This window comes from Peromyscus eremicus, chromosome 10, assembly GCF_949786415.1.
Source record: "Peromyscus eremicus chromosome 10, PerEre_H2_v1, whole genome shotgun sequence".
Lineage (NCBI taxonomy): Eukaryota > Metazoa > Chordata > Mammalia > Rodentia > Cricetidae > Peromyscus > Peromyscus eremicus.
In genome coordinates, this window is record NC_081426.1 from 87,092,684 (window position 1) to 87,117,181 (window position 24,498).

The 24,498-nt window shown below is 38.3% G+C and overlaps 1 protein-coding gene across 3 annotated transcripts in view; it reads left to right on the top strand.

Moving 5' to 3' along the window:
• Cfap299 (cilia and flagella associated protein 299) overlaps window positions 1-24,498 on the top strand; it is a 497,260-nt gene that overhangs the window by 465,156 nt on the left and 7,606 nt on the right. For 2 of the 3 annotated variants that reach the window (XM_059274708.1, XM_059274709.1), the window contains exon 5: window positions 15,765-15,894. The exons of the other annotated variant lie outside the window; for it this stretch is intronic. In XM_059274708.1, coding sequence (XP_059130691.1) covers window positions 15,765-15,894 — 130 coding nt within the window. The remainder of the gene's footprint in view (window positions 1-15,764; window positions 15,895-24,498) is intronic. 3 annotated transcript variants of the gene reach the window in all.

Below are 24,498 nucleotides of genomic sequence, written 5' to 3' on the forward strand. Positions count from 1 at the left end.
AAGGCTCTATAACACAAATATTAAAAGGTCTTATAATAATAATAATAATAATAATAATAATAATAATAATAATAAAATGGAGCCAGATATTAGTATAGATTCTGAAAGATCAGAGAAATAGAACAAGCCAAGCCACAAATTCTTACCACTAGGAAATCCTCAGCCAAAGAGAGCTACTTCCTGTATACTCATGCTTTATATACCTTTCTGTGTCCTGACATCTTACTTCTTCTCTCTGCCCAGCTACATCACTTGCTCTTTCCACCCAGCTCTACCACTTCCAGTCTATCTGTACAGACCTCCAAACCTCTATGGTTAACTAACTATTGCTGGGATTAAAGGCATGTGCCACCACACCTGGCTCTGTTCCCAGTGTGGCCTTGAACTCACAGAGATCTGGATGAATCTCTGCCTCCTGAATACTAGGATTAAAGGCGTGTGCTACCACTGCCTGACTTCTATGTTTAATATAGTGGCTAGCTTTTTCCTCTGATCCCCAGATAAGCTTTATTGGGGTACACAAATAAAATATCACCACAAGGCCCCACCTCAAAAGGGTATACAACCTTCCTAAAAGAGCACCACCAACTGTGGACCAAATGCTCACACACACGAGCCTCTCAGGGGTAGTTCACATTTGCACTACATGTGGCTGTCTGTGACACCTGCTAGTCCTGGCTTCCCTTCCTCCAGGATGCTGCTCTAAACAAACCTTCTGATTTAGTATTTTGGCTGTAAATGACCACATAACTCGATGATTATTGAACCAGGTGCTGGCAATCTTAGGTGGCCTTGCAGTTCTCAATCCCCGACTGCAACTGGGAAGGATGTTCCTAACACTTTCCGGTGACACCATTGAAAGATCTTTCGACCGGGCTGTGGTGGCGCATGTCTTTAATCCCAGCACTCGGGAGGCAGAGACAGGCGGATCTCTGAGTTCGAGGCCAGCCTGGACTATAGAGTGAGTTCCAGGAAAGGCGCAAAGCCACACAGAGAAACCCTGCCTCAAAAAACCAAAAAAAAAAAAAAAAATTCATAACTCCTAAATCTACAGCCCAACTATAAAGAAGTCTGGGAATGGGAATGTCTTCTGTTTCCATTCTTCTTTTTTTCTGTTGTTGGGAGATAGGAAGAAAGAATTCCAGATGCCCTAGTTCAGATCTAGAGTCCCAGTGAGGAAGTCAGCTCAAAGATGAGGAGTATGGAAAAAGTTACAGAATTCTTCATCAGAATCCCTAGCTTTCTGAAGAAAAGAATTCCGTGGAGGTGGCCTGAGAAACTTACAAATCAGGGTGTAGACCCTGAGGGCCTACAATGGACAAGTGTCCCTGAAGTCATAGTCCATTCCCTCTTCCTTGATGGCTTCCAACATCCAGTGCCTGCATCTACTGGTACCACATTTTTTGTTAAAAGTACATGGCATGGTGAGCAAGCCAGTGAGGTCCACCTGTCAGCTTACCAGGATGAGAATTTGTAATGGTGGCTAGCTGGTGATAAAGTCATCTTTTTGTTTACCTGCCGGAAAAAAAAATGATAGATGAGCCAGCCTATGAGCTCTCTTTGGTGTCTTCATTCTGAGCATACCAAAAGTAATATACTCCCAGTCAGAATTCGATCATAGCAGGAGAAAATTAAGAACTAGATTTTACAATCGATTCAATTCACAGCAGGTTACCTTCTGCCTCATCCTGGAGGGTACTGTTCCCATAATGCTCAACACTGATGGATGTGTGTTTCCTAGTTCTTCTTTTACCCAACTTTCATTGACCTTTCTACCTGAAATGCATGGTCCTGTAGCTTCTCAACAAAACAAATTCAATTAGAAATAGATCTTTACCAGAAGATACCATTTTAAAGCATTGTGCTCTACAATAACTGATTTCTTTCATTTGTATTTTTCAAAATTCAAATTTCTTTCATTTTTCCACACTGTATTATAATATTCTCTCATTTTTTGTCTTTTCATAGTCTATGAATTCCTTGAAAAAGAACTGTTTGCTTTTATTATTTTGTGCCCAGGAACATTCCTGTCATGGAATAGAGACTCAAAATCTCATTGAATAAAGTAAATGATCCTTCTGAGAGTATCTGTCCTGGGAAATTTTTGTGTTCATAGTTATTCTTCCAATATTTACAGTGGATTTTCCAATAATTATATACATATATATTCCAAACTGGAATATGCATTTATTAAACAGCTGATTGAAATTAAAGACACAGTATATAGCCATGAATAAGAGCCAAGCTAACTCTTATAAGAGCACTAAACTTTAAATTTAATATTATTACCAACCAAAATAATTGATCAAATAAATATTTTTCATGGAATATATTTCAGAAAAGTTTCATAATAAAATATTTTACTACTGTGATATTATCTTAAAAATAGGAAGGGAGAGCTAGAATATTTATTATTCTAGATTAAATTTTATGTCTCTCTACCACAACTGCAATTCCATGTAATATAATTTTTCCACAGCAATAAAATAAAATAAAAAGGATTAACCATAAGAAAACATGCTTTAACACTGTTTAAACATCTTTATCACATTTTGGCAAATCTATGGCAAAATTTTGGAAGTAGTTTACGTAAATATTGAATAAATCAAGTCTAAATCAGCAATATTGAAATGGTTTTTGGTGTGGAGGCCACACATAACTATTTAGTCTGGGATAGAATACGGGCTTACTCTCACACTCTTGGCACCATTATTAGTAACAGCCCATTTCATTCTCACAAAAGGTCCTAGTTTGGGCAGTTAAATTATGAGACTACCCATCTCAAAGTCTGTCTACAGAGAGGGAAAAGAAGATACAATAATGTGACATTTAAATATCCCCAGGAGTAATATAAATATCTTTTGACTTTTTTTTTTTTTTTTTTTTTTGGTTTTTAGAGACAGGGTTTCTCTGTGTAGCTTTGCACCTTTCCTGGAACTTGCTTTGTAGACCAGGCTGGCCTCGAACTCACAGAGATCCGCCTGGCTCTGCCTCCCAAGTGCTGGCATTAATCTTCTGACTTTTATGCTTTATAAATTGTGTGGGGGCTGGAGAGATAGCTCAGCAGTTGAGAGCACTGGCTACTCCTCCAGAGGACCTTGGTTCAATTCCCAGCACCTACCTGATAGCTGATGACTGACTGTGACTCCAGTTCCAGGGCTGATGACACCCTCATGTGGACATATATGTAGGCAAAACACCAATGACACACAATAAAAATGTTTTAAATGTGTGTATTTTTGATATACACCTATGAAATCTGTTCAGACACTGTGAAATGATCACCACAATGAGGATAATGAACAAACCAATCATCTCATACAGTTACCTCTGCATTTTCCTGTAGCATGAATCTTAAACGGTCTTATTAATAAAAATCTCAGGAGCCAGGTATTGGGGTGAATTCTGAAAGAACAGAGAAGCAGAACAAGCCACAGCTATCTTCACCTGGCCAACTTCTCAGCTGATCCTGTTTCCTCAGACTGGAAGCTTCTGAGTCCTCATCCAAATGGATCTCAGTTGAACTGCTGCTAAAAGTCTCAAAGCTTAAAAGCTCCAAGTTCCTGGTTTTCACACCTTATATACCTTTCTGCTTCCTGCCATCACTTCTTGGGATTAAAGATGTGTGCCACCATGCCTGGCTGTTTCCAGTGTGGCCTTGAACTCACAGATGGATCTTTACCTCTGGAATGCTAGGGTTAAAGGAGTGTGTGCTACCACTGCCTAACCTCTGTGTTTAATATAGTAGCTGTTCTGTTCTCTGACCTCCAGATAAGTTTATTGGGGTGCACAATATATCAACCACATTTGACCTTTTTTTGTTTAAAAAAAAGTTGTAGCTAATATGAGAAAAAGTGTATACAATAAGTATATACAATATATTACAGTCAAGAATTACATTACCAATGTCTAGTCCATTAACATTTGACAAATTCAGACAAAAAATTTCATTACTTATCTTATTTAAAACAAGTAGATCCTTTTAAAAACTATATTCAATAATCTACCTTTTTATCTTATCATATCCATATTCTCTCTTTTTTCTTTTCTGAGTGGATTCAAAAGTCTACCTTTTGTCTTATCATTTCCATATCTTCCTTTTTTAAAAAAAATTATTTCTATATCTTCCCTTTTTCTTTTCAGAGTAGATTCAATAATCTACCTCTTATCTATATCCTCTTTTTTCTTTTTTTTCCCCTGTAGCTGAGGACTGAACCCAGGGCCTTGCATTTGCTAAGCAAGCAGTCTACCACTGAGCTAAATCCCCAATCCCCTTTTTTTTCTTTTTTTTTTAAAACAAGAACCCTGAATCTAATCTCCTTTGTTTAGTTTTATTTTGACCATTAACAATTAACAAGTTGTAACCAACCATTGTAAACAATGACAATATCTATAACTCAAACGACCAAAAACTACTCACCCCACGTCTTGGGAATGTGGGCATTTTTTCTTAAAATTACTTCTTGCTGTCTGGGGGCGAGAGCATCTTTAGGGGAATCTGAAAAGAAAATTGTCAAGTCCTGAGAGAATTAGCTGTATCATTTGTTGTCCAGTCTCTGTATAATGCAAAAGTGCAGGGCTTATCTCAAGTCCTTGTTCAAGTAGTCTGTGAGGCTGGATTATCTCAGCTAGCCATTGAAATTGTCCTGAGCAGTTTGTAGTCCAAAGCAGATCTTACCATGGTGTTAATCAGCAATGGTTTTATCATAGTTCATGTGGAATCATCATTGTGGGATCCCATCATCTTTTTGGAGATTTCAAATTTGCTGTTAGGTGTAGTCATGGTTCCCTGCAGAATTTTTTTTGTGCCTCCTCTGTGGTTTGGAGCAATCACAGTCGATAAATTTGATCGTTGTGGCTTCTCTCTTTATTTCCACCTCCCCTCTTCTCCCCAGAAAGCATCACTCTGCTCTCTGCAAGGCTGAGTGTTTCAGATTCTACATATATATATATATATATATATATATATATATATATATATATATATATATATATATATATATATATATAAAATATATATATATATATATGATCACACAGTATTTGTGTTTCCATGTTGATGCAGTGAATGTCCAATGTCATGTTGTCACAAATTATGACAGTTTCTGTCTTTTAAGGCAGAGCAATATTTCTGTGTGTGTTTACCTTTTTCTTTTTACTTAATGGCTAATATTCCCTTATAAGTGAATACATATGACATTTATCTTTCTTGGTCTGGGTTATCTCACTCAGGATGAATTTTTTTCTACTCCCACCCATTGGCCTGCAAATTTTATTTCACACACACACACACACACACACACACACACACACACACACACATTCTGAGTAATACTCCATTATGTAAATGTGCCACATGTCTTTAACCATTTTTCTGTTGAACATCTAAGTTGTTTCTGGCTGTTATGATTGAAGTCTCAATGAACATGGTTGAGCAAGTGTCCTTGTGGTAGGATAGACCATCCTTTGGTGTATGCCCAAGAGTGGTATAATTGGGTCTTGGGGTAGATCAATTTCCAACCTTCTGAGAAACCTCCATGTTGATTTCCATAATGATTGTACAAGTTGCACTCCCACAAGCAATGGAGGAGTGTTCTCTGTGCTCCACATCCTAGTCAGCATGAGTTATCACTTGTGTTATTGATCTTAGCCATTCTGACAGGTGTAGGATGGAATCTCAAAGTAGTTTTGATTGTCATTTTCCTGATGGCTAAGGATGTTGAACATTTCCCTAAGTGTTTCTCAGCCATTTGAGATTCCTCTATTGAGATTTCTCTGTTTAGAGCTATACTCCATTTTTAATTCAATTATTTTGTTTGTTGATGTCTAGTTTCTTGAGTTCTTTATATATTTTGGGTATTAGTCCCCTGTAGGAAGTGGAGTTGGTAAATCTTTTCCAATTCTAAAAGCTGCCACTTTATCCAATTGACAGTGCCCTTCGCCTTACAGGAGCTTTTCAGTTTCCTAAGGGTCCATTTATTGTCTATCTTAGTGCCTGTGTTCTCAGGGTTCTGTTCAGAAAGTCATCTCTTGTGCCTAGTCCTTCAAGGCTATTCCCCAGTTTCTCTTCTACCAGGGTCAGTATATCTGGTTTTATGTTGATCCACTTGGACTTGCATTTTGTGCACAGTGATAAATATGGATCTATTTGCATTCTGCTACATACAAACATCCAGTGCTGACCAATTGTTGAAAGTGCTACATTTTTTTTCAGTATGTATTTCTGGCTTCTTATTTTTAATCAGGTGTTCATATGTATGTGGATTTATGTCTGAGCCTTCAGTTTGATTCCACTAAACAACACATCTTTTTTTTAATGCCAATACCATGTGGGTTTGTTGTTGTTGTTGTTGTTGTTGTTGTTGTTGTTTGAGACAGGGTTTCTCCATGTAGTTTTGGTGCCTGTCCTGGGTCTTGCTCTGTAGACCAGGCTGGCCTCGAACTCACAGAGATCCTCCTGGCTCTGGCTCTCAAGTGCTGGGATTAAAGGCATGTGCTACCGCTGCCCAGCCTCCATGTGGTTTTTATTATCATAACTCTGTAATACAACTTGAAATCCAGGATAGTGATATCTCCAGCAGTTCTTTTATTGTTCAGGATTGTTTCAGCAATCCTGGGTATTTTGTTTTGTTTTGTTTCCATAAAAAGTTGAGAATTGTCCTTTTGTGGTCTGTAAAGAATTCTGTTAGAATTTTTATGGGGATTGCATTGAACTGCTTTTGGTAGGATGGCCATTTTTACTATGTTAATCCTACTGACCCATGAGCAGCTATATAATTTTTCAAATTGCCTTGATTGTTAGCTGTCCATCTCCATATTCCCTCCTTTAACCTTCTCTTCCACCTCCTCCCTACTTAATCCTCCTATCCTGGTTTCTCCTTTGTCTCTCCATAGCAATATATTTTACTTCCCCTTCCTTGGGAGATCTCCTCCTCCTCACTGATTCCTTACTAGGTTCCTAACCTCTGTGGTTATCACATTTGTAGCACACATCAAAAGCTTAATATCCACATAGAAGAGAAAACATTCAGTATTTCTTTCAGGGTCTGGGTTATCATACCCAGGATGATTTTTTTCTAACTCTATCCATTGACATGTAAATTTTGTAATTTTATATTTTTGAATGATAGTCCACTGTGCAAATGTACTATATTTTCATTATTCATTCATCAGTTGTTGGACATCTGGGCTGTTTCCCATTTCTGGCTACTAGGATAGTACAGCAATGAACACGGATGAGCAAGTGTCTCTGTAGTAGGATGTAGAGTCCTTTGGGTATATTCCAAGGAGTGATACAGCCAGATCTTAAAGTATAGCTATTCCCATCTTCCTGAGGAACCACGACGTGATTTCCATAACGACTGTACAAGTTAACTTTCTCACCAGCAATGGAGGAGTGTTCCCTATACTCCACACCCTCACCAGCATGAGCTGTCATTTTCTTTATTGATCTTATCCATTCTGACAGGTGTAAGATGAAATCATGAAGTAGTCTTGATTTGTATTTCCATAATGCTTAAAGATGTTGAACATTTCTTTAAGTGTTTCACAGCCATTTGTGTTTCATCTTTTGAGGACCTTCTGCTCAGTTCTGTACCTAATTTTTAATTGGATTATTTGTCTTATTAATGTACAATTTTTTAAGTTCTTTGTATATTCTAAATAATAATCCTCTATCAGTTATGTAATTGATAAAGATCTTTTCCCATTCTATAGGCTGATGCTTTGTCCAAATATGTCCTTTGCCATATAGAAGAGTCTCAGTTTCATGAGATCCTATTTATTAATTTTGAATTTAGTGCCTGTGCTTGTTCAGAAAATCTTTTCCAGTGCCAATATGTTCAAGGCTATTCTCTGCTTCCTCTTCTGTCATATTCAGTGTACTTGGTCTTATGTTGAGGCCCTTGAACTATTTGGTGTTATGTTTTGTGCAGTGTGGTGAGTATGGATCTATTTGCATTCTTCTACATGCAGCCATCCAATTTCATGTGTGTCATTTGTTGAAGATGCTGTCTTTTTCTCTAATGTGCATTCTGGCTTCTTTGTCAAAAATCAGGTGTCCATAGATGTGTGAACTTATGACTGAGTCCTCAATTCAATTCCATTGATCAATGTGTCTGTATTTATGACAATGCTGTGCATTTTTCTTACTAAAGTGCTATAGTACCACTTGAACTCTGGGATGGTGATACTTTCAGTAGTTCTTTTATTATTTAGAATTGTTTTATCTATATTGGTTTTGTGTGTGTGTGTGTGTGTGTGTGTGTGTGTGTGTTTGTGTATGTGTATTAGTGTATGTGTGTTTCCATATGAAGTTAAAGATTGGTTTTTGGATTTACATAAAGAGTTATGTTGGGATTTTGATGGGGATTACACAGAGAAAGGAGATATTTTAATCAATCTACATCTGGTATCTTTAGTATACAGACAGTCAATGGATAGAGAACCTTGTGGTTATTGGCAAGTGTTTTGTGAATCAGAAATAGGCAAAGGCATTTTAGGAAATGGTTATGCATTACAAGAAAAAATGTTGAGCCATGAACCAAATAAGGTAAAAGCAATAGTATAGATAAGCTAAGAAAAATTACTACATACCAACTAAAAGTAAACAGAGAATGAAAACTAAAAGGAGCATTTGGCTTAGAGTCTACACCCTGAGTCTGAGACCCTTCTAGTGTACAAGAGATACCTGAACTTTCTACCCCAGCTTTTTTGTCTGTGCAGTAAGGATAATAATAAAAATATGCAATGTTGTGATTATAATTATCTACACATAAGAAGAAGTAACATAGCTCTGGACATTACTAGGAGACACAATCTCAACAGCAAACTCTCTTCCTCTGCCTCTTACAATCTTTCTGTCCCCTCTTCTGAAATATTCCCTGAGCCATAGGTGTGGGAGTATTTTGTAGATCCATCCATTTGGACTGGATTGAACAACTCTGAATTTTGGTTGGTTGTAGTTTTCCATAACAGTCTCCAAGAGGGGGAAGGGAAAAGAGAGATGATGTAATTATATTATATCAAAACAAAAGAAAAAATACTTTTAAAAAAGGAAGTGGCATAGTACATTTAGATATGAGATAGAAGTATTCCTGTATAATTTTCTATGACAAGTACTTTTTCATAGTTACTGTCTCTTTGGAGACATTCTTCACATTCTCTTTGCATCATGGAATCATTCTGAAGTGTTATCCTCACTTTCTTCTTTCCCACATATGTTCTTAAAGAACTTAGTCTTTTTTGGTAATCTTTTAACATCCTCCCTTTTATTCTCTATTACCTGACTTTTCTCCTATTATCATTGTGAATGATCCCACCATAACATCTTTCAAAGTGTCATTTTTTTTTACTGATTGTTCATACTTGATCTAATTTGTAAACCATTTCTAATTTGTATGTTGATGTGTTTGTTTGATTGGTTATTGTTTGTTTCTGTTGTGCTTGGAGATCCAGCATGATAGGCAAATATTCTACCTCTGACAGTGAAATTTCCATCCTCTGTTGTCTCTTTTGAAAGTGTGCTCTTGTGATATATGTCCCCCTCCCCCTCTCTCCCTCCCTCCTTCCTTCCTTCTCTCCCTTCTTCCCTCTCTCCCTCCTCTCTTTCTTCTGTAAGATGTCCATGCTGATTCTTTTTGATTTCTGGTTATTTCTGCATCGATATGCTGGATTTTACCATTCATTTCTATTTTATAACCTTTGTGTTCTCAAATTTCATCCTTTATTGCGTACTCTTTGGCCATGTCGCTCTTACCTTTGAATTTAGATACTTGTACTGATACCACAGATACTTCACATCTATTATTTCATCACAAAAATGCCTTAAAACTTCTAAAATTCATACACCATGTTTATGCAATTAATATGCATTTGGACTCGATAGTGTGCCAGGTGTGAGCTTGGAGGAAGTGTCAAAAACAGAAGAGTAAACAACAAAAACCAAGCTCTCTGCTTTCATTTTCTTGGGTGTTTTCCAGGGATTTCAAAGTTCAGTCTGTTCAGATGTGAACTGAAACTGCTCCTTCTACACTCAGTTCCTTCTTCTGCATTTTATGTCTGAGTAAATGCTTCCCTTGCTTAGAGATTCCAACAGAAACATCAAAGTAAATCTAGACTCCTGTCTTGTCTTTGTCACTCACATAACCAGTTTGTCCATCCATGAGCCTGGTTAGTATCTTCTCAAATCCAATCCTTTGTTTTCAGCTTTATGTGTATAATTCAGGATTGCCTGAACCAGTTTTGCTTGCTCTCAAAGCAATTATCCACACTGCTTCCAAATTCTTCTTTCCGAACCTACACTTTGAGCAAATTATTTCATTGCTACAGTTCTTTTTCATGACTATATTCTAGAAACAGTTTGGTCATTGCCTCAGTTCATCATATAGGAAACGCTGTGGTCTATGTGTCCTCCAGCATCATCTTCCCTAACATATGTTGTTTGTTTGTCTTATATGGCCCAAATAAACTAAAACTGGATTTTCGGGAAAGTCTTATCATGTTTCATGTGCCCATGCCTTTTCATATGGCCTCTTTATTTAAAATGCCCTTTCACCTTCTTATGAACCTGGTATGTGATTTATAAAGACTTACTGTAAGCCTTACTTTCACTACAAAACCTTCCAGCCCTTGACTTTGGACAGCAAGAATATTTACTCTTGTTCCTCTTCTATAAAACTTTCATGATGCTCACATATGTCTTCTATTTTCTGGTGCTGAGAAAGGACTATTTCTCCTTGATTTTCTATTTTTCATTTATTCATAGCTTATCCTTCTCCGTAATTGGACAGTAGACTCTAGAGTATTTAAGCTGCAAAATTCTAGATGTCTGGAATTTAACTGTAAATTTAATCTACTTCAATATTGCATTTAATCACAGAGAAGATAAGGATCTAACCTATTCAAGAATTTAGATTACCCAGTCTCCTACTCCTGTGTTTCAATCAACTAAAGACTTAATTAAATTATTTAGCTGACCTGAAGACAAAGGGAGATAAAAGCACATGGATGGGTACCGAGGGCTTGCGCCTGTATCATTAATAAGTTACCCAGAGGACTCAGATTTGTATCAGAAGGATCATGAAGAACACACAGTGCTAGCATTTTATGTGTAAAACCTTTGTATCCACAAAACATTTTCTTTCACAGAGACATATTAACTATAGAACCCGACAAGAATGTCATGTGTACTAATTAGTGTTGTTATAGAATATTTTAGTTTGGTTTTATTTAGAGTTGTTTGTATGTATTGGTGTTCTGCTTGCATGTATGTTTGGTGCCCATGGAGGGCAGAAGAGGGCACTGGATCCCCTGAAACTGGAGTTACAGACAATTTTGAGCCATGATGTGGGTGCTGGGAACTAAAGCTGGGTGTCCCGAAAGTGCAACCAGTGCTCTTAACCCCTGAGCCATCTCTAGCCAACCCTCCACAGTTAATGTTAAATTTAAAACCTTATGAATTAAAAAATATCTGGGGATTCTTTTCAATTTCTTTACCTCCCTTATCTTCAATATCTAATAATATATTGTCTTTCTCCCCAAGAAGTATGATACCTAGCAGATGCCAAAAATTAAAGAAAATTTTTTATCTTATCCCAGATTTTATTTAAAAAATTAACTTAAATTGTTTGGAAAAAAAGTGATGCTTTAGATATAAGGATAAGAACAACATTAATGACATAAAAGCTTTTCTTTGAAATTAAAATTGTCAAATTTGTCTTCCCCAGGGGTGAGACCCTAATTGGTTATCCAATACCAAGTGGTCATCCCTTTAGGCATATACATGCAAGCAACACTAAATTGACACAGCAGGTAGTATTCATATATGTATTCATATATGTGTAACACATGTAACAGTAATACTAAGAGAAAAAGATGCCGTGAATTTGAGAGAACTGCAGTGGTCTTGGGGTGAATACGGGGAAGAAGATGGAAGGGGGAAGTATATAATTTGTAATTTAAAATAAATTATATGATTTATTTTCATTTAAAATAAAACATTTTTATAATTCATATTTGCAAATGAAAAAATAAAATGGTTGCAAAATTCGGTAAGTATAAAAACCAGCAAAGCTTGAAAATTAGTCAATAAAATTTAATACTTTATTATTTTTAGCTATAATTTTGTGCTTTTTTTAGTTGACGTAATTATTGTTTCTAGATTCCTTGTTGACTCAAGAACATCTGAACATTTCAGGAGACTTGCATTGGAAATAAGGATGTCTTATCATTGTTAGTGTTACCATCTCCAGGAACCCAGAGAATCAAATGGAGGAAATAGTTAGAACTAATAAGAAACTTACTTCAGAATAGCTGTATGCAAAATAAATATTTACATAAGAATAAACAACAACATACATCTTCCTGAAGATGGGCGCCAAATGTAGACAAATTTCTAAATAGTCTTATTAAATAAGAAACACAGAGCCAAATACAGGGGTAATAGCCGAAGAGATCAGAGAACTAGCAAATAGCCATGACTAGCCTTAGCTTACACCATGCAGTAGCTTGCCCAGAGAGAGAGCTTCTTCCTGTCTAAACTGCGCTTTTATTGCCTTCTTGTTCTGCCTTCTCATTGGCTTTAAGCTCAGCCACATCACTTCCTGTCTATACAGACCTCCAGGTCTCTATGGTTGGTACTGGGATTAAAGACATGTGTCACCACGCTTGGCTGTGTCCTTGACCACACAAAGACTCTGCCTGCCATGTGATCAGATTAAGGGCGTGTGCTACCACAGCCTGACTTCTGTTTATGGCTATAACCTCTGATCTCCAGGCAAACTTTATTGACATACAAATAAAATATCACATTTCAGCACAAATAAAATGTCACCATAGTACCCAGTTCATAATAATAATGTACAGAGCAATGATAATATATAAAACTCCAAAGAATAATGTGAAATTTAAGTTCTTCCCAGCTAAGTCATTTATCCAACTCATACTAGGTGGTTTTTCCTCCAGGCATCATTGTAGGCAGAAAAGACTAGATGTATTCACAATAGTGATTGAAATCATGGAGCAGCAGATCACACACTTAATTCCAAATCATTAAAATAAAACTAGGAAGAAACACTAGACAAAATTTTTATTTTTGTAAGATTCACAATGGTGTAAAGTTTGATTCACCAAACATTAAATATTCTACAGTTTTTGACTAAGCATCTTTTTAATACTGGTATGAACAGAGCGTGGAGAAGCTTGGAAACACACATTATCATTTTTCAAACATGATAAAAGAAGCATCGCGAATCATTGCATGGAGGAGGAATGAGTTGACAAGTAATGCTAACAAGTGCCCACATGTTGGAGCCATACACTGTATATGATTTCCTTTTTTTTTTCATTTTCAAACATAGAGGCCATGCCAAACCATTTACACTAGTACGGTCGGGCTAGCTCAATCCTTTGGACCTCATGTTTCATGAGACTCCACATATCTTCAGCACCTGGCTTCCTGTCCTCTCCTTTCAGCTGGTTAGAAGAAGAGGAGAACATGGATGTCTGTATGGATACCGATGGAAAGTGGCAAATATGACTTCTGCGCATGCCCCATTGGCTAAATCTCTATCGTGTGGTTGCACAGAAAGGAAGAGTTGGGTTATAGTCTGGAGGATTGCTCATGGAAAAAATTACACATTTGTATGTCGGTAACTGGCTATCCTCTGTCGAAGAGCTTCCCAAAGCTGAAGCCTGCTCCGGAGAAGGGAGCGGGGCATGTGAGCAAGAGGCTGGACTCTTAAAACCTGGGGGCGGGGACGTTTCCTTGTCCATCCTCTGTGTACAGGGGGCTGGTGTTGTACCTGATTCCTGGGGTTGGTGAGAAACTGAGGCAATTCATTAGGCTTACAACAGGACCCAGCAGCTGCTGTTAAGTAATTGTCCTTATTAAATGCTGATCATTCGCTATGAGAAGTAACAGAAAAATGAAGCTACTTAGGAGGAGAAAGCATTTGGCAAACCAAATGGTTTCATCAAAAGCACCATGCACTACACAAATTCAATTTCTTATATGAAGAGTATTTTTAATAAAGTCTGACTGGGTTTCCATAAGGCTTAACCTGATGTCTGAGCAACAAGATCGGAATGTGCGATACAAACCATGCCACTGTAAGCACAGTTATGACTCAGGAGCCGTGATGGGATTATCTATATCTTTATATCTCATAAATAATTATTTAGACACACATGTCAAGTTTGAAAGTCACATCATGTCCCCCATTCTAATCTAGCAATCTCTTAACTGAAAGTCAGTAAGGTGAGGTCAAATTATCTTCTCTCTTCAGGTGAAACTGAATTAGAAAACCTAGTTTGGAAGGATGCAGTGTCAAACTAGCTGCCAAGATGCTGCTATGCATTTGCCATTAAATCCCCAGAACACAGCCTTTCCCCTGTTGCCCTTGTCCTGTTGGAGACTGAACGTATCATGCTAGTGTTATTCTTGGGTTCCAGCTGAAGGGTGGGCAAGGATGGTGAGATGCCCAAATCCAAGCAGGTGCTTCCTGGTGCTTTCTAAGTACTGACGAAAGCATAGACATGATTGGAAGCCATTTCTTCTCACCCCGCCTCAGAAAGGGTAGCCATTCTCATCCAGACCTACCTGCTCAATGACAAAAAGCACAGGATCTGTGCAAGTGGTTCTGGGTATTGGCAAGTTACTGTTTTCAGATAGTAACACAAAGGTGATAGGTAATACCCAGGTTCCCCCAAACAACGTAACAATTCAGAGAGAATTTAACCAGTGAAGACATCTCGTTCAGAAGAAGGAAAGAAGAGTAGTGGGCCAAACAACTGAGAGGTAGAATCTGGGGAAACTAATGAAAAAGACAGCAAGGTCTGTAGAGATGGCTCCACAGAGGATGCTAGCTCTCTTCTGACAGGTCCCAACCACCTTTCACTACAGCTCGAAGGGATCTGACACCTCTGACCTCCCCATATACCTGGACTCACACAAAATGAGTCTTTTTAAAAGTGCATACTACAAATATTTGAAAGAAGATGCACTGAGGAGTCCTTCACTTTAAAGGGCAGTACTGTATTGACAAGTGTTGACAAGTAAAAATAACACATGGAAAAAGCTAGAAATCCTCCATAGAATGTTTTTAAAGATAAAATGCTAGATACTTGGATAGTTGAAAGAGCATAGGTATGCTTTGAAACACACAAGTTTGAGCTGGAATGTTGTCCGTATGACATGTGACTTGCAATACCTTGACCATGCTGGTCACCTTTTCTAGCCTTCTGTCCTCTGAAATGAGAACACCTTCACATGGATATCCTCTTAGAATATACCAAAACATGCCTATCCTGTGATAACCAGTTAAACATACAGTTCCTCCACTCCCTGGGAAATGAATCGAAATAGAAACCCTGGAAGAAATAAATCAATGTGAAATTGTTTTGAATGGAAAGAGGTGACTTCGTCTGCCCTTCTTTCCACTAAACAGTCTTTTTATACCCTGAAGAGTTTACAGTGGAACAAATAATCTTAAATTGCATCAATTTTCTCCTTGACTTCCTGCGAATATAATACTAGAATAAGTCCTAAGTTACAGTGTCCAAACTAGGAAATCATGTAAAATCATTATAAATATGTATCTAAATGATTGGAGAGTAACCTCACATAATCTTTCAGCTAGAATTCAAATTTCAGATGTGTTCTTCATAGTTATTCTTGGGGATGAACTGTCCCAAATATTTTCTGAAGTGTGTATCATTTTAATGTGTTAGACATCCTAATTCTTTATAAATGTTTATTTTTATAGCTTTTACAACTGGGACAATCATATTGCTGTTTGCAACTCAAGTCCAAATTATCAAGTGCTTGCTGACAATCCTGAAGGCTTACTTTTTAAATATAAAAGAGACAGAAAAATTCTCAATGTTGACCCAAAGGTAATTACGACTTATACTCACCTATTTCTTCAAAATGTGTTATGTTTCTACTTAGTCAAAAATCTCTTAAATGTCTGACACCCTTAGGCTTGGAAGTTTTGTGTGTTTGTTTTGTAACTTAGAGATGAAAAATTGCTTTGAAACATGAACATTCACAAAGAAAGAAAAGACAAGGAGAGAACAGGAAGGGAATAAAGGAGAGGAAGGGAGGAAAGGAGAGGGGGGAAGAGAGGGAGGGAGGGAAGGAAGGAGCAGGGAGGAGGAAGGGAGGGAGGGAAGTATTCCTCAGAAGTTTGGAAGATTAAGAGAAGAAAGAGTTCTTATGGGATTGAAGTAGAACTTCTAAGAGGGAAGATTTCTCCCTGCCTAGAGCATAATTAGATTAGAGAGAAGTTGATAGTCTGTTTGCTCTGATCCTTAGGGGTCTAGACTTTACATTGGAAGTATCAGTTCAGAGGGATTCTTAACCTTGTGTTTGTACCCTTGTGGCGATTTGAAATAAAATGGCCCCAAAGGGAGTGGCATTATTAGGAGGTGGGGCTTTGTTGGAGCAAATGTGTCACTGTGGTAGGGAGTTTTAAGGTCTGAATGCTCAAGCCACACCCAGTGTTTCAGACCACTTCCTTTTGCCTGTACAAGATGTAGAACTCTCAGTTACTTCTCCAGCACCATGTTTACCTGCACACTGCCATGCCCCACCATGACAATAATGGACTGAACCTCTGAATTGTAAGCTACCCAATTAAATGTGTCCTTTATAGGAGTTGCCATTGCCATGGTCATAGTATCTCTTCACAGCAATAGAAACCCTAACTAAGACAACCCAGGATTCTTATCCTTCACTATATGACTAACATTGAAAAAATGTGACGAAAAAGCCAGGCAATATGGTTTTTACCTATAATCTCAGTAACTTGGAGACTCAAGCAGAGGCTTGTTATGAAGTAAGACCAGCTTGAGGTACACAGTGAACACTAGACCAGCCTTGGCCAAAGAGAGAACCTGTCAAATGACAAACAACAATTGAAAAATAAATATTTCTGTTAATATACTTCTAAGTATTACTTTAGAAAATGTTTCATTAAAATATTTTAAAGACATGGCCAATGATACTTTGAATTTTATCAAGAGCAAGTATTTACATCTTAAATATTTTCAAAAGTTAAAATCACGTCATGAATTTTGATCATCACTTGTATGTCTAAGGATAAAAGTTAAAATTTTGAGTAACATTGTTATATGCCGGAGTTATTTGGGTGTTTATTAATTTTTGTTAATAACTTTTGCCTTTGATTTTCATTTGGGTTTATTGTTGGTGTTGTTCATTCATGTGAGAGTCTAACAGGCAAAGGCAAGGAAAATAATGTTCCAGAATGAAAAACATAAGAATTATGTAACATGCATGTGATAGAGGCAAAGAGAAGCCAAAGGCAAAGTATAGGCAGTTGGATTCTAAATCTTTTTCTGAAGGTTTTAGAGATATAAAGTCAAAAACTCATTTCACATTCACTTAACACAGATTCTGTCGTACACAAAGTGTTCAATAACTAAGGGTCCAAAGAATGAATGAATGAAATTGTACAAAAAATAGTGTTGATTGTGATCACATTCAAGTTGAAGACCATATCCAGCTGGACAGAAGCTACTTGTCTTTTGTTTCTCTATCTAGACAGTCACATCCAAGGTTGGACCTTGAACCAGGACCAGTGTGAACTGTTCTGGAGCCCAAATAGTCTCTAAGCATGGGCAAAACAGACCACTGGAGAGACATGAGAATATACAAAAGTTATGCTCTTGCTGCCTTTGAAGGAAATTTCCCAAAAGTTTCTGCATAAATGTTTTCATGTTCCATGGCTCGTGTGTGGCTAGATGTGGCCTATCCAGCTGTCTGAAAGTCTGGGCAGTGTCTTTTTTTTTTTTTTTAGGTCCCCATGCACCTAACTGAAAACATGGGTTCTGGGTCCAGGGAAAGGAGATATTGGATAAATAGCTAAGGAGCTTCTATGCAGTGCCATATCCTTTAGAGGAAACACTACTCCTTTCTTTACCACAAACGAGGAACTGGAAACTGTGGGGCCACATTTATGAGGAATCTCAGAGAAGAATAAAGCTTGTTCAAAGGCCATCTCCGTAGCAGCACCCTCCTGTGTAAAATGTCAACATGTGATTAGATGATGTTAAGACAGAAAGCTGAGTAAACAGCGTTCACAGAGGTTTTCCTCTAGAAGCTAAGAGGTATAGTTAAGGAAAACCTCAAATTATTAACAACTTCACTATGACTTTGTGGGAAACATGTTTAAATAAGTTTGAACAACACATTATTTGACCTACTTCGGGGCTCTGTTTTAGTTAATGATGTACTTGAAGTACACACGTCATGAAAAGAGTTTCATGAGCTCTGAGGAATCAATCATACAATTACTTGAACACACTTAACAAAATCTCTCACTTCCAAAATCATTTATGAAATCAAACTTCATCAACAATACATAAAATACTCAATTTCCTCTATTTTTTTAGGAAAAGAATTTAATTTGATGGAAAAGGTCACTAAATCTTGGAGAAAGAACCAGTTCATGAATGCTGAGTCAAAAATGAGTCAGTGAGCCATCTATTGATAACTTAATAATTTCTTAATTTTACAGGTTTCAATTGTAGATTAATTTTATCTGTTTCATCTCCAGAAAGATAAAATTGATGTCAGACTTTCTAGAAATAAACACTGGCCTCAACATCCAGAAATAAACTTGAAGGCCACTACTCACTTAGCCATGTTGCCTTGATAGACTCACATCGTCTTCCTGTGTGCTGACACAGAAGGAAGTGGATTTGTTTAACTCTGATCTCTCAAATCTCTCAAATGCAACAGCTCGATGTTCAGACTTGGTCTCGACTGAGCCCAAGAAGAACAAACTTCATGATTCCATGCTTGCCCATGACCCACAATTCAGGAAGCTTCTCCCTGGAAAAGCAGTAACCTAAGAGGTCTGGCCTTCTCTTCCCAAATAGAAGTAGAATAACACAGACTTTAATTTTTATAATAATTTTTATAATCTAGGCATTAAATTTGCATGTGTGTCCCCTACACAATTTGTATTCACCATTTCAAAGCGCCCTGACGTTCTGTATTTCATGAGTCCCAACATAACACTTCCAGGAAACTAAGAAATATGATAAAGTGCATGTTTAAATAACTACAAATTATAAGAATCACATTTTTATATTTAGTATTTCTCATGATAATTTTTCTTCCAATTTTTCAAAAATGAACATCTTGTCATTCAGACAGGTCATGGGGTGCAAAGCACCATGAGGACATAGCTCATCCCTCCTATTCTTTTCCTTGGGATACTGTCTCTGAAATACTTGATGCCTCAAATTAAGGAGGTCACGATCAATGAAAGGTGGAAACAGTGGTAAACAGGATGTGTTTCCTTTGCACAACAGATGTAGCCTCATTAATTCTAAAGTGCAGTTCCCACGACACAGTTGTTTGTGAATGGAAGCGGTCAGAAAAAGAAAATTGTGCAGGTCTTAGAACAAGTAATATGAGTTCATGGGTTAAGAAATTCCAAATGCAGTTAAGAGTTTGGTTGCACTGAAAACAAGACCACTGGCTTTAACCTCCCTGCAGCTGTATAACATCTGGAACAAATAAGACAAGTTTCTATTTTTGAGTGAAGAATGCTTGTCTGAGTGATTCACACCCACCGAAATGTTTCCAGTGTATTATCTTAGAGGGAAGCACTTTGCACTCAGTCCTCTGCATTATCTGAACAAATGAGATGAGGGGGGAGGCATTTTTTCTTTTACTTTTAAAACATACTAGCAGAGGACAGTTTGCATAGAGTCTTACCATAACAAGGGTGCACAAAAGCAAGCATGTTCCACCAAGGAGATAAGGAATCTAGATGAAGTAGGATAGTTATAATAGGGAGGGAAGAGCTTTCTTAGTCACACTAGCTTTCCCCACGTACATACTCTGTCCTGTCACAAAAATTGAAGTGGCTCATGAGAACCCATCACTACCAAATCTAATTAATTAATAGGTACTCAACAGACTGGGGAGACAGCTCAGCCAAAAATGCTTGCATGAGGACCCAGGTTCACATCCCCGGCACCTACAGAAGGAGCCATGCACAGTGATGCAATTCTATAATTCTACAGCTTGGGGTGATCACGCTGGCTGGCCAGCCTAGCTGAGTTCCAGAGATCCGGGTTCCGTGAGAGATCCCGGCTCAAAACGATAAGGTGGAGAGCAAATGAGGAAGACATGGGATGCCATCCTCTTACCTCTGTACGCATGTACCCACATCACACGTTCACACATGCATGAACATGTACACCCATACACAATGCACATATACAAAGTCTTCAGCAAGTATTCATTGAATACATGAATGTGTGGTGATATATTGTGCACCCCAATAAACTTTGCTGAAAGATCAGCAAGACAAAGGAACAAGCCACTGCCACGTGTTACCTCTAGAACTCCTCAGCCCGAAAAGCCTTTAGTTCCTGTCTCCTCACGCCTTATATACCTCCCTGCCACCGCTTCTTTCCTAGTGCTGGGATCAAAGGTGTGCGCCACCATTGCCTGGCCTCTATGTTTAATCTAGTGGCTTGTTCTATCCTCTGATCTCCAGGCAAAGTTTATTAGGGTGGGTGTAGCAAAACATCACCACATGAATGATTCCTTTCAAAAGAAAATTACGCTCAAGTGATAAAGAATTGGGTGAACTACGCCCCGATGCTGAATGGAGGGAGCAGTGGTAGTATCAATTAATACAGCTGCCAATTCTATTAGTCAAAAATAACTGCAAGAACTCTCATCAGAGAAGAAGTTTGGAGAAATCTTTACTTTTGTCTATGCTTTCAGATTCTTTTTCTGAAATCAGAGAAATACATAATTTCAGGTGTTCTCCATGAGAACAGTAAGTTAGAATGCAGTTTTGACTTTTCAACACACGCAGGCAGCTTACGTGCATATTTAAGATGACATGATTCACAGTAGGGGCTATCAGTGACACTTAAAATTCAATAATCCTGAGATGCCAAGGGGGAGACAAAGATAAGAAAGACCTCAACCTTGGCCCTCTAGCTTCTTGAGGGTGTTTTTAGTTTCTTTTTTGTTTTGTCCTTTTTGTTTGTTTGTTTGTTTGGAAGAAATAAGCATGTGAATATACAGTATCAGTTAAACACAAGGAAGATTTAAGGCACAGATTGAGCAGCCACCTTGATAGTTGAGAGGAAGAAAGAAGAACCATTGATGTTGGTGGAAGGATTGACGAGTGAGCATGAAGAAATGTCTGGTTGTAGTGAGGGAGGACAGCTTAAACGGGGACTAGGATGATTAAATATCGGACTTGCAGAGTGAGAGGGAGAAGACAGACAAAGGAAAATGATAGTTCAATATGCTCCATCATCCCCTGGTGATGCGGACTGCATCACCTGGGTAGGTGCCATGGGAATCAAGCTCTGAGAGATCATGGCAAAGCTTGAGTGCAGAGGACTGATGAGGACCACGCTCTGCTCTTGCTAGGAAATAGAGAAATATGTCAAGGCTTCGGCAAAGAAATAACAGGTGAAGTCCTGAGTAGGGTAGACAGAGGGCATAGAACAGAGCGGCTTGGCAGGCAAAGCTGCAGGAGGTCAACAGGGCGTGAGTCCACATGAAAGGAGAAGAGGATCTGAGATGGGGTTCTATTCGGGGAGCAGACTGTGAGTTGATGCCTCCAGGTTTCTCACTAGCACGATCTTCCTCAAAAAGACACAGCTTAAAGAATGTGTATTTACCCAGGGAAGTCTTCGGAAGCTTTCACTTCTCCCCTAGTCCTCTGAAAAGAGTCATGCACTAGAGCATAATGTGGCCATCGCTGCTCACCAAGTGACTGATAAAATGAGCAAGGCAACCATCCTATTGGAAGGATGCAGAGGTATGTGGATTCTGTTCAGTGTCAGGCACTGTTGAAACTAAGCAGGCATGGTGTTACCCTCGTCCTTTGGGGGACCATTGTAAGTGTGGCAGTTTGGAGGGCACATAAGATACACACTGAGCACTGATTTATCAGGATGGGTGTCTGGTTTCTTTACGTGTCAGGGCCCCTCCTCCTCTGAAGACTGATCACAATTGTGTATCTGTAACAGTGAGCTACTTTCCATAATAATGTCTCCCTAGCTAATTTCACTTACTGTGTGTACATAAAGGAGCCATAGTCATTCCCTTACAACAGATTTTAAGTCAGCAGTCTTGATTTCAAGTGTTTCAGTTCACAGTTTAAGTCTTAAAATTACACAAAGAGACTAAAAGTGCTGCCCATGTTCCACAACTCCTGGAAAACCCTCGCAGGAACAAACCTCATGATGCTTCCGACTGGCAAATTGCTACCATTTTTCCTTATTTGCTTGGGCCACTACAGGAGAGGGAAAGAGTTGTAAGGTGGCACGTACTCATGCTATTCTTGTCTTCTCGGGAATCTCTGTATGCAGCTCATCTGCCCAGAGGATCACATGAAACAAAACTTACCAATCAGAAACTGTAAAATGCAGAGCAGGAATGTTGGCTGGCTGTTTCACCTTCTTATTGCTCATGCTGGCCATTATGCCCGTGTGTGGGAGGTGCTCAAAGACATCTGTAGAGTGAATACATGGAATATTAAATATTTGCTAAAGAAATGAAGAATGGGGCCAAAAAGAACCTTGGAAACTTTTGAGGTTAACTTCAGAATTCTTTAGGCTCTCAAGCACTGGAGACATGTAAAGCTAAAACTCTGTAGCTGACAACTACCCATGGGGTGGCATGGCTTGCTTCTCTCTCTTTGATAGGTGCATTATTCTTGAGCATTCTTAGGTGAGCCTTGAAATACTGACCCTAGGGATCCAGGGCAGTGGCTGTAGGGCAGGTGTATGAGTGAATGAGCCCGGCAACCATTTTATTGTTTTTAGATAATTGTCTAGATGTTATTATATATTCTATATAAAATATTATGTATTTTAGCATATAGTGTATATATGCTAAAAATATGTCAAATCCGTTCTTTTTCTGTGAGCAACAGAATGCTAGGTAAGTAAGATTTTAAGTTAAATAAATGTGTCAAACAAAAGCACCTGTCCTCAGTTTTGCTTTTTTTTTATTTTAATTTAATTTGGATGACAATTTCATCAGTGCTTATGCCTCTCTCCTCAGCTCCAGAAACTACCACCCAAGTGCTTTTTGCTATTAGTGGGGAAGGTGTTAATTGCCTCCTTCACTCTGCCTCCAGCCTCTGAATTCATTGACTCTAATTTCCCTTGGCACCCAGACCTTAAAATCCCAGCCCTTCTCTGGCTTGAAACTGCGGCTCTCTAGATGGAAGCCCATGGCATTCCTGCACCCTCTAGGCAGATGGTTCTAGTTGAATATCTTGGAGCTTGATCCCTTGGGAAACAGCCTCAGTTTGACAATCTGTTTTTTTTACAAGAGCCAGGTGCATTTTCTTCTGATCACTAAAAACAAGGCCCAAAAGCAAGATGCTGAACAGGCGAAGATTAAATGGCACTACCGTTTCTTCTGTCTTCAAGTATGACTACCCAAACTCCACGGCAAATCTGGCTCACCCTGGGCCAGTGGAGCAAGGGACACTCACTGATTCAGCAGCTCCGTCTTTGGGCCTTTGGCTTTTTCCCCAAGAGGCCGCCTGTAAATGTTGCTTTTCAACTATGGCACAGTCACAGTTATTAAGTAAAGCTGAGGTGTTGCCAACTTTCTGGGTTTGCTGCCTAAATTATTGAATATTTGGTTGATTATAGCCCTAAAACAGCCGCATACTAAGTAGCTTTTAAACATTTTCTCCCTTGGGCAATCACCTGGTATATCTGAACTGAAAGTCCACCACATATAAATTAGTATTTACTCAACTAACTACTACTAAAATCAATGGCCTTAAGGAATCCATTAAAAATTACATAATAGATCTTGGCTTTTATGAATTAAAACTCCTAAAACTTAAGTGCCATGTCCTCCTCTTGACCTGGAAAACTGATTTTAATTTTATATGCAGTATTTATGGAACAAGCCCTAGAGATAAGCACAAGTTGTTAGGTGTCCAAGACATGAACTCACATATGAAGTATAACACAAGAAAGGCAAACTGGGGAAAAGAAAAATTCAAATCTATTATGTTGAATTACTATATAGCTCTTAGTTCTTAGTAATAATAAAAAGAATGATAACTTTGTACTATCCAAGTAGAATATCACTAATGATATTCAATATGCATAGCCCAATAAAAAGTGAGAATTTTCCAGTTGCCTTTCTTGTTACAAAAGTAGCCCTGTCATACATGATGCCCAAGGATAATCAAACCAACAGGGCCCAGGGAAGTGGAAGGCAGAGATCTGGAGACAAGAGCTTTAGCTCCATTTCTTGCTACACTACCACAGTCTAGGAGCAGGAGGAAGAGTGGGGAGTCAGTTTGATACCAAGAGGTAAACTGAGTCTGAACACAATAAGTATTTCTTCTGTCATTACAAAGATCTGATTTCTTTTTCCTTTTTTTAAAAATAATTTATATTGAGTTTGATGTTCAACATTTTCACTCGTGCACAAAGGGTAGGCCTTCTGAT